General features: G+C 35.2%; 2 protein-coding genes across 2 annotated transcripts in view; one reads left to right on the top strand and one right to left on the bottom strand.

Annotated features, from left to right (window-relative positions):
• Positions 1-12131, top strand: part of LOC118744897 (2-hydroxyacyl-CoA lyase 1) — a 28677-nt gene extending 16546 nt beyond the window's left edge. Inside the window, exons 2-5 of the mRNA XM_036478320.1 lie at positions 10050-10245; positions 10311-10942; positions 11001-11608; positions 11675-12131. Coding sequence (XP_036334213.1) covers positions 10050-10245; positions 10311-10942; positions 11001-11608; positions 11675-11894 — 1656 coding nt within the window. The 3' untranslated portion in view covers positions 11895-12131. The remainder of the gene's footprint in view (positions 1-10049; positions 10246-10310; positions 10943-11000; positions 11609-11674) is intronic.
• A 398-nt stretch (positions 12132-12529) lies between these two features.
• Positions 12530-13656, bottom strand: part of LOC118745307 (EF-hand domain-containing family member C2) — a 9754-nt gene continuing 8627 nt past the window's right edge. Inside the window, exons 4-5 of the mRNA XM_036478831.1 lie at positions 13318-13650; positions 12530-13252 (exon numbers count right to left, since the gene is read on the bottom strand). Coding sequence (XP_036334724.1) covers positions 12590-13252; positions 13318-13650 — 996 coding nt within the window. The 3' untranslated portion in view covers positions 12530-12589. The remainder of the gene's footprint in view (positions 13253-13317; positions 13651-13656) is intronic.

Below are 13656 nucleotides of genomic sequence, written 5' to 3'. Positions count from 1 at the left end.
TAAATAGGGCTTTTATCGGGTCCGTTTTTCGCAAATGCTTTTTTCATCATGCAGGTAGCTTATAATTTGAATTTGAACGAAATCGGTTTATAAAGCCACCTAGCAGGTCTATTTTTTATAAACGTATTTTCCATCATGCTGTAGCTTACATTTTGAATTTAAAAGAAATCGCTTCATAAATACGATTTTTATAAATAACTCGACCCCAGCGCCACCTAGCGAGCTTTCTGGTAGCCAATAATAGGTGAGCTGCTCAAAGACTCTATGCAGAGCGATACCCCAATCGTCGCCATCCGGGTCGTGAAGTATTCGCCCGGACCCATAGAGAAATATATGAAGGTAAGTGATTTTTACACCTTTCTTGTTTGCTTGCTTGTTAACTATCATTTTTTACTTTTTTAAGGTCGCATACCTGGAAGGCGTGGCGGCTAAACAGGACGTCCTGCAACGGTAGATGTTGAAGCTGTGTTAGAGGAAGTGGAACTAGGTCCATCGACTTCAGTGAGAATGATGGAAAGACGGACGGGAATACCAAAAACTACAGTTCACAAAGCTTTACAAGACCATCGATTTCATCCATACCACATTCAACGTGTTCAGGCTCTACAAGAAAGAGATTACCTGTCGAGAGTTAGATTTTGCCGTGAAATGTTGCGAATGCATGAATCAGACCCCAACTTTTTTAATAAAATAATTTGGAGCGATGAATCATCATGCAAACGTGATGGTTATTTTAATTTACATAACCTTCACAGTTGGCAGATATACAATCCTCACGAAATGAGAGAAGATCGTTCGCAGTACCGGTACAAAATAAATTTATGGTGCGGTATTTTTAATTGTCAGATATTGGGACCTGTGGAACTGCCGCCAACGCTCAACTCTCACAGTTATTTAGAGTTCCTTCAGGAACGGCTTCCAACTCTTTTGGAAGATGTACCCTTAAACCTGCGGCGAAGACTATGGCTGCAAAATCACGGGTGCCCTGCTCACTACGGGCGTGAAGTAAGAGCTCATTTAGACGAAACTTATCCTCGCTGATGGATTGGACGATACGGGCCAATCACGTGGCCCGCTCGATCGACAGACCCGAATCCATTAGATTTTTTCTACTGGGGCTGTCTTAATGACAAAATTTATTCAAAAACAATTCAAAACGAAGAGCATTTGCGGGAACAAATAAATGGAGCTGCTGCTGAGATAGCCCAATTGAGTTTAAGATCTCTAAAAGCGCCTTTTCTTAAAAGGTGCCGAGCTTGTATTAGAGTAGAAGGTCGCCAATTTGAGCATATTTTATCAATAAATGAATAAATTTTTTCTTCAAACGACTCATGTATATCTTATTTCACGTGAACCCATCCTTCACACAAAATATTGATAGATATAGCCCTTGTTATAGACTAGTCCGAATTCCGGTAAGTAACATAAAATAATGTCAGAAGCAAGTAAATATGTACCTTCGTACTATTTACCATGTCATTTGACGGTAACAAGAGCAAATTCAATTTAAATCTATTAAATACATTCTAGCGTGTCTCAGTCCTTTACCCACAAAAGCGGCTATAACTTTTTTTTTCTATTCAAAACAGTAAGTGTGGCACCTTTCTGAAATCTTTATTAAATGAGCAATTTTTTTATGTAATGTAAAGTTATAGCTCAGTACATTTTTTTCACCCGAGATAGTCAAAGTTGGGGAAGAAAATATCAAAAAGTTAAAAATCCAGAAATAGTCCTAATTTTATGATGGTTCCTTCATATATTTGAACTACATTGCATTTGAGTATGGAGAGGCAACTATCTGGAAGTATTTTACATAAAAAATTTACTAAGTATTGCCCGGTTTGTAGTTGCAGTTAAAGAAAACACATGAAAAGGCACGATTTTTTTTAAATTCGAAAAAATGTAAATATTTCAAAAACGGTGACACTTTTACCTGAAAATTTTTTGTTTATCAGTGAGCTTATTTGGCAGGTACAACTACTTTTGTTGAGCACAAAATGCAGGCCTAGTAAATCTTGCGGTGACTTTTCAACCAACTACCGTTACTTCTATCAGCATTGCCACTCACTTGATCGATTAAATGCCAGTCATTCGCTCTAGGGCCAAACTGACATATACAATTTTGTATATGTGTTAGTTTTCATTGTGAATGTGTTGGAGTTTCTGTCAATCTGTTGTTGGACTGCAGAGTTCAAATCTGTTTCATATTTCCCAGATTGCATTGTGCCAGTGAATGCTGTTGAAAGTCCTGGTTTTTTAATACTACTTCAACCACCACTTTTAAAAAACTGTAAATTTTTGTCGTTTTACGGATAATTTGTGTTTGCTCTGATTTTTTTTTTATTATAAGACATCATGGAAAATATTCATTATGCACTGTTTTTGGTCATTTACGATTATAGCTTCTACAGGCTCTATCAGAATTATTTCAAAATTTTTAATATTTCGTTACTACAATCCTTAAATTATCTTATTGAAAAATTCTATTATTCTTCGGCCATTATATTTTCCCAATGACGCACTTGGCGACTTCGTCTTGAAGTCTCAAAAGCAATTCGTTTAAACTTATTGGGCCGTATGCATACGGTGACCATTCGTTCCGATTTTGGCGAGACAGTACCTACCGATTTTGTGATAAATTTAGTTCAGAACTTTTCTTCCATGTGGTTGTTGTTGCGTCTCTCCCCCAGATAGAGAAATATAACAACAACCCCATGGAAGAAAAAGTTCAGAACTATAACAATGTATCCGCCTTTACCCTTGCGATATTTATAAGATTGTTTTTATTTATTTCTGAATTTTTGTAAACGCTAGATAATTTTATTAGAGAAATATCAGCTTGTGTGTCAACAAGGAATGAACAAACGTTATTTTAATGGGCACAACCTATTTCTGTAGTTTGCATTTTCTTCCCCCTACTTCCGCAGTTGAGGGGCCGCAGCGTTTGAAGCCCTGATAGTGGCATTTATATGTCGGTTATTGCTTTAACGAGTATTGTTACTGCGATTAAAACCACTACTTCTGTTATTGTTGTTGTGATTTGTGCGATAACCTTTAAAATGGTTGTTATTTAAGCGATGACTTTGAAAATTGCTATTTGAATGAAAGCTTTGAAGGTTGCGATAAGAACTAAATCTCCTAGTAGTGTGAAGTTATTTGGAAACGCGCCAAATGCTTGTATTTGTCGTTTCTTAGTTTCATTAGTTTGGCAGACTATTAATATTTCGACGACATCCTTCAAATATGAAAATGGCGTTGATGCAAGAATTGACTCAACCACGTCTGACTTTGCATTCCATCGGCTGACATTCCACGTTTGCTCCTCAATTATTAAAGAACGCTCCAATGAATCAGATAACTCCTCAACTTGCTTAGCGAAATCCGCATAATTGCTATTCTTAACATGCAGTGATGCTATCTTCCCAGCAACAACTTTTGAATTATCTGGCCTTATACGAGCTCGCAACGCCACCTTAATGTCGGAAATCGTACTAACATTTTGCGGTCAACGCCTTACGGGCCTTACCTATAAGCTAGCGTCCATCAAAGTTTCTATCAAACTAGTCTTGTCTAGGAATAACTCCAGTGCTAGTGCGTCACCACTGTAATTCTCACGGATGATCGATGCACACAAATCTCATGTTGTTACGTTATTTTGCATTTCAGGTGACGATATATAAGTGTCCGCATATATTTTTTTCTCGTCATTTGCTCTGTCGCTTCAATGCAGAAAAACCATGTTGTGGGGAATTTCCCGGTACACTCAAATTGATAAGTGCGTACGTAATGTACATATGTACATATATCCGAGAGAGATATTCAATTATGATGTTAAAACCCCTGAATAAGTACAATTGAAACCAAGGCGAATACATATAAGGTGGTATCGATTGAACAAATACAACAATTACTTGTATTTTGTTTTTGCTTTTAGCGGGCCATTGTCAAATTTCAGCTATTCTTCCCCGAATAAAAAGGGGCGACAGAAAATGCAAACACTCTCACGTTTTCACTGACTCACTAACGAAATTCAAAATTTGACAATCAAACGCTAGTCACAGCTGGTGGAACAACACCACCTTATATAAATTCGCCTTGATTGAAATCATGTGAAAATTTCAATTCCATATTAAATATATTTACATATGTGTGCAAGTACATATATGGGCAAATCTTCGGAACCCTGTGCTTTTCTGTCACTCACCTTTAAATCAATTTTACTAATGTCATTTTATGTTTAATAAAAAACTTGGGTAATTTTGATAACTTATTTAATTTTGTATTGTAATAATATAATTTTCATTTTTATAAGCAATCAAATTAATTAAAATAACTATTGACGTGCCACTTTGGGTACCTTTTGAAAGTTTTTTGAGTATAACGTTTTCAGCGCCAAACAGAGATTTTCAAAAATCATGGCAAAAAGTAAATGTAATATTGGAATATGCATTAGGTGTTGAGAAAAATATGTGCTCCTCATTGGAAATAAACTGTAACAATTTGAAATCTGTCACTCGTAATTATTAAAAATGTAATATTTCAAGTTCTTTTCGATTTTGAACTTTCAGCGATTACTTAATTGTTCTTATTTCTTTATATACATACTAATTACACATTAAAGATAAAAATAAGACCTTTTACAACTGCGTGCCTTTGAAAATATTGATAACTAGATCGCCCTCACCTGCTTCGCTGAGTGTATGAAATTTATACGTGCTACATTGAGTAAAATTTATTTCAAGAGAACTCAATTAAAAAAAAGGAGGTTGAAAATTTTTTTTAATCATCTTAAAAATATTTTCAAACTAAAACTTTCTTAAACTTCTCACTTGTCATACTTTTTCAATTAATTTATTCCCTGAACTCAATTTGAGATTTTAAACAGATGGAAACCTCTTACATATAGTTTTGAAATAAAACCCTTTAAAAATCATTTCGATTGATACTAATATTGTAATAATTCATTTAAATTATTGAATAGTTTGAATTTAGCCTTTTAAACAGTTGGCAACCTTTTTAAACCTCTTTCGTCTGACACTCATATTGTGATACATATTCAAACCCATCTCAATTTATACCAATCTTCTATAGCACTACATATTTTGAAAGCCGTTTTTTATGTGTTCGCAAAGCTCGAGAACGGACGAACCGATTTTTTTTTTAAATTTCGGGCATCTGCTTCAGACGTCCCAAGGATGGTTATAGGCTAAAAAAAAATTCGATATATGAGGAGGGCGTGGCACCTCCCATACAAACCGATTTGTTCATACTGCATATCTCTGGAAGTGTTCATGGCAGAATACCGGAACTTGGTACGGCGATATATGAAATCAATCTTATACTCATGGAGAAAAATGGGCTATTTGAAAAGAGGGCGTAGCGCCGTAAAAACGTATATATATATTATTCTTCTGTATATGTGTTTGTGAGTGAAATCCTCCTAAATGCCCGGACCGATTTTAACGAAGTTTTTTGTGTGCTTTTGAGTGGCTCTCTGAGTAGTGTAGCTTCACAATTTCACCCGCCTGTTGGCGCTGGAGTTATTACTAAAAATCTTATTCATAAATTTGGCTAATATTCAAAATATGTATTAGTAACGGTAAAGGCAATACTTTTTCCAAAAAGGTCTGCCAGGGGGCGCTGGAGTCATTACGAATAATCGCCAAGTTAGAAAAGGTGCCGTGAATGTCAAATCGAACTCTTGTGCGTTACGATTGGTTCAATGGATGTGATTTGCCAATATATTATGCGTTAAAGCTTCATTCGAAGAAACCAAGGTTGAGTTGTGCAGTGGTAAATCTCAAATCACCACCGATAAATCAACCGCCAGAACCATTGCTCGCCTTTTCCCACAATATTTAATTTTAAATAATTGAATTTAATTTTTAAAAAGGTGGCAACCCTGTGAAATACTTAAATATTATTCAAAACTTTCAAACTAAAGGTTTCTTAACCATATTCCGTTAGACAACCATATTTTAATTCTTCGATAGCTTGCGTATAATTAATTTAAATTTGACTTTTCAAACAGGGGGCAACCCGTTTCAAAATATATTGGAACTACAGCTTTTTTAAGCTTCTTGACATCCATTTTTTAATATAATTTTCAAATAAATAACTCCCATAATTGAAGTTGAATTTGATTTTTTTAAAAGGTGGCAGCCCTCATCCATGCGTAGATAATGATTTTATATATCTCCATACAAAGTTCCAGTAATCTATCAAAAATATTTCCTTAGAAATGCAGTATAAAAAATTCCGTTTGTATGGGAGGTGCCACGCCCCCTTGTCTAATCAATATTAAATTTATCCTATATTTTAAGTTGGGCTAAATGACAGCAGTGTACTAAAATTCATGATGATCGGTTGAGTAGTTAAAGCGTGAAAGCGTAGCAAACAAACAAACTCACTTTCGGATTTATAATATTAGTAAGTAAGGATATAACAAATATTGTATGAATAGGTCTTTGCGTGAATGGCTTCCAAATTTCCCTTGGTTTGATAGCACACTGACAGGCTAAAGCATAAGAGGTTGGCATTAAGCGAGTTCTAAATACATAAAATAATTTTAGTCTAAAATACGGCCACGAATTTGTATGTGTGTATGTAAGGATTTTCAGATTCTTGGGCAGTGCGGCTAACGAATTTTTAAATATTTACTCCAAAATGATATTTTCAAGGAATCTTAAGCGAAAAGTAGTTTTTCGTAAAATTTTTTGGAAACTGGGCGTGGCTCGCCCACTTGTGTCAAATGTTTGTATCTCGAAAACCACTTACCAATCGTTACCAAATTTTATGTACACATTACACCTGACGTTTTTAAATACTGCCTTAAAAATTTTTGAAATCGGACAAAAACTACGCTCTCTAGAAGTATCCCTAACGATGAGTTTTCGAAAAATATTGTTTTTTACTTATAACTCTTTAAGCATTTGAGAAAAATAAATCACACAAGAATTTACTGGTTCCTCAATGGATTTCAAACAATTTGATGTATAATTTATTTGTGAGCGTTCAATTTAAAAATTTACGATTTTTTAGCGTCGAATCGCACGGTTCCGGAGATTTGCGCATATAAATATGTATGATATATGATCCAGTAAAAATGTAGTATCAACTTCAAAAATGGTATAAAGATTTTATTTCGCCATTGGATTATGCAGACAACAATAATCGTAAAATCCGATTTGTGAGTCTAGATACAGACAAACTTATGTATATAACGGGCTTTCTTAAGTATCAGAAAAAATCAATAAAAATTTGGTTTTGCTGATTATCAAAAAAAAAAAGTTATCAAGGAAAATTCGATTCTCTTCAAATCAAGTTATATGGGTGCATATGTGTGTACATTAGACTGCATCACTCCCCATACAAAAAAAAAAAAATCGTTACTATCTTTCCATAGGAATTATAAAATATATTATACTTTACCTGGACCAATTTGAAAATACCTCTAAAAATGGAGTTTTTTATAAATAAAAATGGAGTTTTTTATAAATAACAATGGAGTTTTTTATGAAGAAAAATAGTTTCTTAAAGATTTTTTTTTAAATCCCCTCACACGACAAAGCGGATTAAGCTTAAAAAATGTGCATAAAATGTGTTAAAAAAATTTTTAACGGAATCGTAATGATGAGATTTTTGATGCTGTTTTTTAACTATTTTCAAAGATTGGTATAAGAAAAACTTTAATAACTGAACCTAAACTTTTCCGATTTAGACTTAAGAGGTATCATTGGAAAGGTATTTTCTCATCCTTTTTATTTTTTTGCTAATAAACTCATACAAAGGATGAAAGAGAAAGGTAGGATGAATGAACGTCATTCAAAGTTGAATTAGATTGTGTTGGTTATTGAAAAAAAAAAAATCGAACACGAATGACTTTTTTTGGACAGAAATAAAAACAGTGTGACAATACCTTTCTATTGAGATCTCATAAGTCTAAATCAGAATAGTTTTGGCCCATTATTCAAGTTTTGCGTAAATCAATCTTGGAAAAAGTGAAAAAACAGCATCAAAAATCTCATTCTTACGATTCCGTTGAAAAGATTATCAAATATTTGTATGCAGATTTCTTAAGCCTAATCTGTTTTGTCATCTGAGGGGACTTTTTTCAAAAAGTTTTTTAATAAACTATATTTATTCATAAAAAACTCCATTCTTGGATTATTTTCAAATCGGTCCAGCTAACTTCAATCTTAGTATTTTTCCGAAGTATTTTGGATTGTAACTCCTGTCGTTTAAGAGTTATGAATGTTTCAACAGCGAACTGTTACATTACAATTTTCGGAAGTACTTTTTAAAGTTGATTTATATTATTGAAAAATTCGCCTCTCCCGATATAATGTTTTCAAAAGTTGGTACACATTTTCTTAGCTTAAGGATGGAACTTAAGAACTACGTATTAATTTAACTAATAAAATTAATTTTGAGGGAAATATTTGCAAAAAAATTATCGAACTGTTACGCTACAGAAAAAGACTGTTACGTTACCTGCGCGATATATGTGTAGCGATAAGATTATAATTAGGATTTTAAATTAGGTTTTTAGATGGCGTAATGAGTTAGAAAGTATGTGTTTGCTTTGGCGATGTTAGATTCAAGGACACGGCAGTTAAAGGAAACATCTTATAGCACCATTCGAGAGTGCATTTTAGTACTAGAAAAATAGGCGAAATAATTCCAATAGATTTTTTATTATATATTCGGAAAATCGTCTTCTTCTTCTAGTTTCTTATTTCGCTTCTTTTGAGCTCGTTCCTTTTTGATTTTTCTACGAAATTCTTATCTTCTGTTAGAAATAACAAAAATTTTAACAATGGGACAACAACACTTTGAATAGCTTACTATGTTGCGTGGTCTATCTTTAACTAAATAAGAAAAAAATGTTACATGAAAATTCAATCAATAGAAAAGACTGTTGCGTTACAAATAGCTTCCTACCGAAAACACATGGATAAATAAGAGTATAGTATTTATTTTATTGTAAAATAAGACCAGAAATGCCCGAAGAAAACTAGATTTTCCCTTTTTTAGACTGGTGGATTCCGCGCTGATTTTTTTGTCGAATACATTTTTTATTAACTTCAAAGTAATACAAGGCAAGTGAAGAGAAGCAAGTATAATGCAAACAATAAACTACCCTTTAGTTTCATGTTGTGCTTTCTTATTTTTTGTTAATTTAATGGTGTCTCAGGATTAAGTGAATTTTCATGTTTGAGAAAAGGAAATTCGTGTTAATATTTTTGTTATCTGATACCTTAGAATATGTATGACCCAGATATAATAAAAAATCTGAAAAACCTGATAAAACAGATTGTTCCCCTTGGTTTCGTTTTCGGCGATTTGGGCCATATGTTGTTATACACGGAAATTGAAATATCTGATGCAAAAAAGATACGTTTTGAACATAGCACAGATCCTGGTGTTTGGATGAAACGGTTCGATGAGCTTTCTAGTGAAGAGGAAAGTTCGATGGATGAAGAAGGTGAAGATAACCTAATTTTTTTTTATAAATTTGAAATGATCATTTTTATGAACCTGGTATTAAACGGCTCAAAACAACACGCATTGCCTGCTTTAATTTTTCTATCAATTACGCGTTTAAAATAATAATATAAATAAACGTTTATTGGAAACAATTAAACTTTTTTTTAAATAAAACATTACAGCAGCGAAATATGTTGTACTACCATTGTAATCCCGCGACTAACCGCATGAGTAGAATCCACACCCCTAACAAGCTAACCTAATATTCGCGGCTTGCGTTTTGGTACGCATGCCGTCGAATTTGTGGCATGCGTGAATATTAGGTTAGCCTGTAATGGAGGGTTAAATACTTTGTCTATATTTGAATTTGAAATATAACCTTAATTTAAACTAGCAAATTACTGCTAGTAAAATTTTTTGCGCTCTCTCGGGTAATTCATGAAAATAAACGTGCTATCCAACAATTCTACTGAACTCGGAGTTAGCTGCTTTTCTTTTTAATTTAACGTTATCCGCTATCATTTACCTGAAATAATTGTCTTTAAAATACAAATTTTCAGGGTGTTGAATATGTTTTCGGTATCATAGGGATACCTGTTATTGAATTGTCAATGGCTTTTCAAGCAGCGGGACTCAAATACATTGGCATGCGAAACGAGCAATCTGCCTGCTATGCCGCTCAAGCAATAGGATATTTAACTCGTAAACCTGCTGTGTGCCTTGTAGTTTCTGGGCCAGGATTGCTCCACGTTACCGGTATGCCAGAATGCAATTGAAACTGTTGACAAAATTGTAAATAAAAAATGTTTATTTGATTTTAGGTGGCATGGCAAATGCACAAGTTAATTGTTGGCCCCTGCTGGTGATCGCTGGATCGACAAGTCAGGATCATGAAGGTATCGGGGGCTTTCAAGAATATCCTCAAGTTGAAATTTCTCGTCCGTACTGCAAGTATGCCGCGCGCCCGCCTACGGCTTCGCTTATACCACTTCATGTAGAAAAAGCTGTACGCTACGCAACATATGGACGGCCTGGCGTTTCTTACCTTGACTTACCCGGCAACATATTGCAATCACGAGTACGTCAGGATAAAATCTACAAAGCATTATCCCATCCCGTTCCGCCTCTTGTTTATCCGGCTCATGACGATGTTATACGTGCTGCCAATTTGTTGCGCTCTGCAAAACGACCACTTGTTATAATTGGAAAAGGAGCTGCCTACGCACAAGCAGAAAATATATTGCGCCATTTCGTTGAAAATACAAATTTGCCTTTTCTACCGACACCAATGGGCAAAGGTGTTGTGTCTGATACTGCGCCACAATGTGTTTCGTCTGCGCGATCCTTGGCTTTACAGAAGGCTGATGTTGTTTTACTACTGGGGGCTCGTCTTAACTGGATTTTACATTTTGGGAAGCCTCCACGTTACAGTGCTGATGTCAAATTCATTCAAGTGATATTGCCCTTGTAAAATATAAATTTTTCGATTTACATAAATTTTTATTTTAAAGGTCGACATTTGCCCTGAAGAGCTGCATAACTCCGTTCAATCTTCAATTGCTATACAATCGGACATTAAGCCATTTGCAGAGCAAATTTTTGAACAAATGAATGCAGTAAACTTTGAATTTCCAAGTGACAATCCTTGGTGGGAGGAACTTGCCAACAAATGCAAGAGCAACCGCGAACAAGTGCGCCGTATGGCGTTGAATACGTCCTCACCACTTAACTATTATACAGTGTTTCACCATTTGCGTGAGTTGATTCCACGAGATGCAATAATTGTTAGTGAGGGTGCCAACACCATGGATATTGGTCGTTCAATGCTTTTTAATATTTTGCCACGCCACCGCTTAGATGCTGGTACTTTCGGCACTATGGGTGTTGGTCCAGGTTTCGCCATTGCGGCAGCACTTTACTGCCGCGATCGTTTCCCCGGAAAACGTGTGATATGTGTAGAAGGGGACAGCGCTTTTGGATTCTCTGGAATGGAGTTAGAAACAATGGTGCGCTATAAGCTACCCATTACTATAGTCATTGTCAATAACAATGGTATTTATGGTGGTTTCGATCAAGAAACCTTTGACGCCATTCAAAATTCTGGTGATTTGTCTAAAGTGTAAGCCAAGATGGAGTTTTTTTTTTTTGATATTTTAATTACATAAGATTTTGTTTACAATTGCAGAACACCACCGTCAGCGTTGGGCGTTCAAGTGCACTACGAAGAAATGATGCAGATGTTTGGGTTGAAAGGCTATTTCTGCAAGGAGATACCAGAACTACAGGATTCTCTCAGAGAAGCACAGCAACTTACTGATAAGCCAACTATCATTAATGTGGCGATAAATCCTTCATCTGATCGTAAACCACAGACATTCAACTGGTTAACCGAATCTAAATTGTAGATAGCTGAAAGATATTTTGTGAACCCAAATTGCTTGACAACGGTCCCCTTAGCTGAGATGCTAGCGATTTGCTTAACCTACAGTCACACTTCTATGTAAGGTCATTTTACTGGAGATTACTATAATCTTCTTCACTGTATAAATGTGCATTTTTAACAGATCTCAGCAAATCTGGTTATTTTATATGTATTAAAAGTAATTTTATTTTCTACATCGGTTGTAAATGAGAAAATAACAGTGCTAAAATTTTTATTTTCTGAACATTCCTAATATGTAATAAACTACATATGTAAATGTAAGTCAATGATTATTTGCTAAATCCATAATCTCTGAAGGATACATATGTTTTTTTTTATACTGTGGCCGTATTCTTGATTTCTACTTTGGTGAGATATGATGTATCTTGTTTTTATGTATCCTTTATATACGTGCTTGAGATATGTATTAACAACTACACGTTTTTATTTAGTAAAATTTTTATTGGCGCATTATTGATATGTGAACACAATATGGAGTGATACGTTTCTAAAACAGAGCTTAGTATGTACATATTTTCCTTTACAAAAGTTAATTTTATTGTTACAAGGATTTCTTTTGGTAATGTGTGATAGTGAAAAGTAAAAATGCGTTGACAAGAGATTTAAGTCTTATATAAATAGTGGTATATCTTTTCAGTGGTCTAATTAGACCTCACATTAAACAACCTCATCTTCCTTTGGCTTTGCATCTTCATCTAAGCCCAGATGCTGAAGGAAGCAGGTGATATTCACCAAACGGCCCTTATGCAGGAAAGGTATCTTGGGGCATAGCTCAAAGTTTATATTCATTGGCGCTATGTCGGGTACCTTGCCACATTCCATATCTATGAAGTTAAGGAAGTCGCACACCTCAACCTCACCGCAGTCATTATGGTTCAAAACGCTAAGCAGATCGTCGATTAGTTCTGGAACGAAAGGTAAACGGCAACCTTTCATTGTGGAACGTAGTTTAGCCTCGGAGAGGAATGGCTTGTTGAGTGGATTGATGTGGTGCAAATGTTCTTTCAGTTCATCCATTGCATTCCATAGGGAGCGCTTCAACTCCAAATGAACAGCCGCACGTACCGTTTCCCGATTGCATGACTGCGGCGGTGCTTTCTCCGCGGAGAAATAGCGACAGACCGTAATGATTTCGTGGTTAGTGATCTTGTCGCCCAAAAGATTTATAAGAGCACGTTTAAGTGAATCAAAACCAATAAATTGAACATCTTTATTAGACTCAACGCCCTCGGGTAGGCATTGACATAGGAAGCCTTTGTAATCAGCTTTTGCAGCTTCGCTAATTTTCGCCATTACTGATTTGATATCAGCCATTGGGAACTAGAATGAAAATGTTTGCAAATGGAAAGAGCAGCTGCAAACACAAAAATGTTCGTTTTACGCACCTCATATGGATGATGTTCCATGTAGATGAGTGTGTATTCGTCAGCCGAAACAATGTGGAATATGTGGTCCTTCAGGCTTATTGTTGCGCCAATATAAAAATTATATGGCTGATAGTATTGCGGGCGCCTCGACGTGAACTTTTCCTGCCCCGGCAACGGTATCCGAGTGCGCTTCATGAACTCGCCACCAAGAAATCCAGAGTTGCGTTCGGCAATCTCAAAGATTTGTATTGTGTCATCGGATAAGTAATATGAAATAATAAAAATACGTTCACAATTCTCACGGATAGTGGATAGCAGTTTTGCGCCAAAACGAAGTACAAAACGATCAAGTTTAAT

Source organism: Rhagoletis pomonella, unplaced genomic scaffold (genome assembly GCF_013731165.1).
Source record: "Rhagoletis pomonella isolate Grant_MI unplaced genomic scaffold, Rhpom_1.0 Rhpom_scaffold_00008, whole genome shotgun sequence".
In the NCBI taxonomy this organism is placed as follows: domain Eukaryota; kingdom Metazoa; phylum Arthropoda; class Insecta; order Diptera; family Tephritidae; genus Rhagoletis; species Rhagoletis pomonella.
The sequence above is the reverse complement of the archived record's forward strand: the minus strand, read 5'-3'. Positions and strand labels throughout refer to the sequence as shown.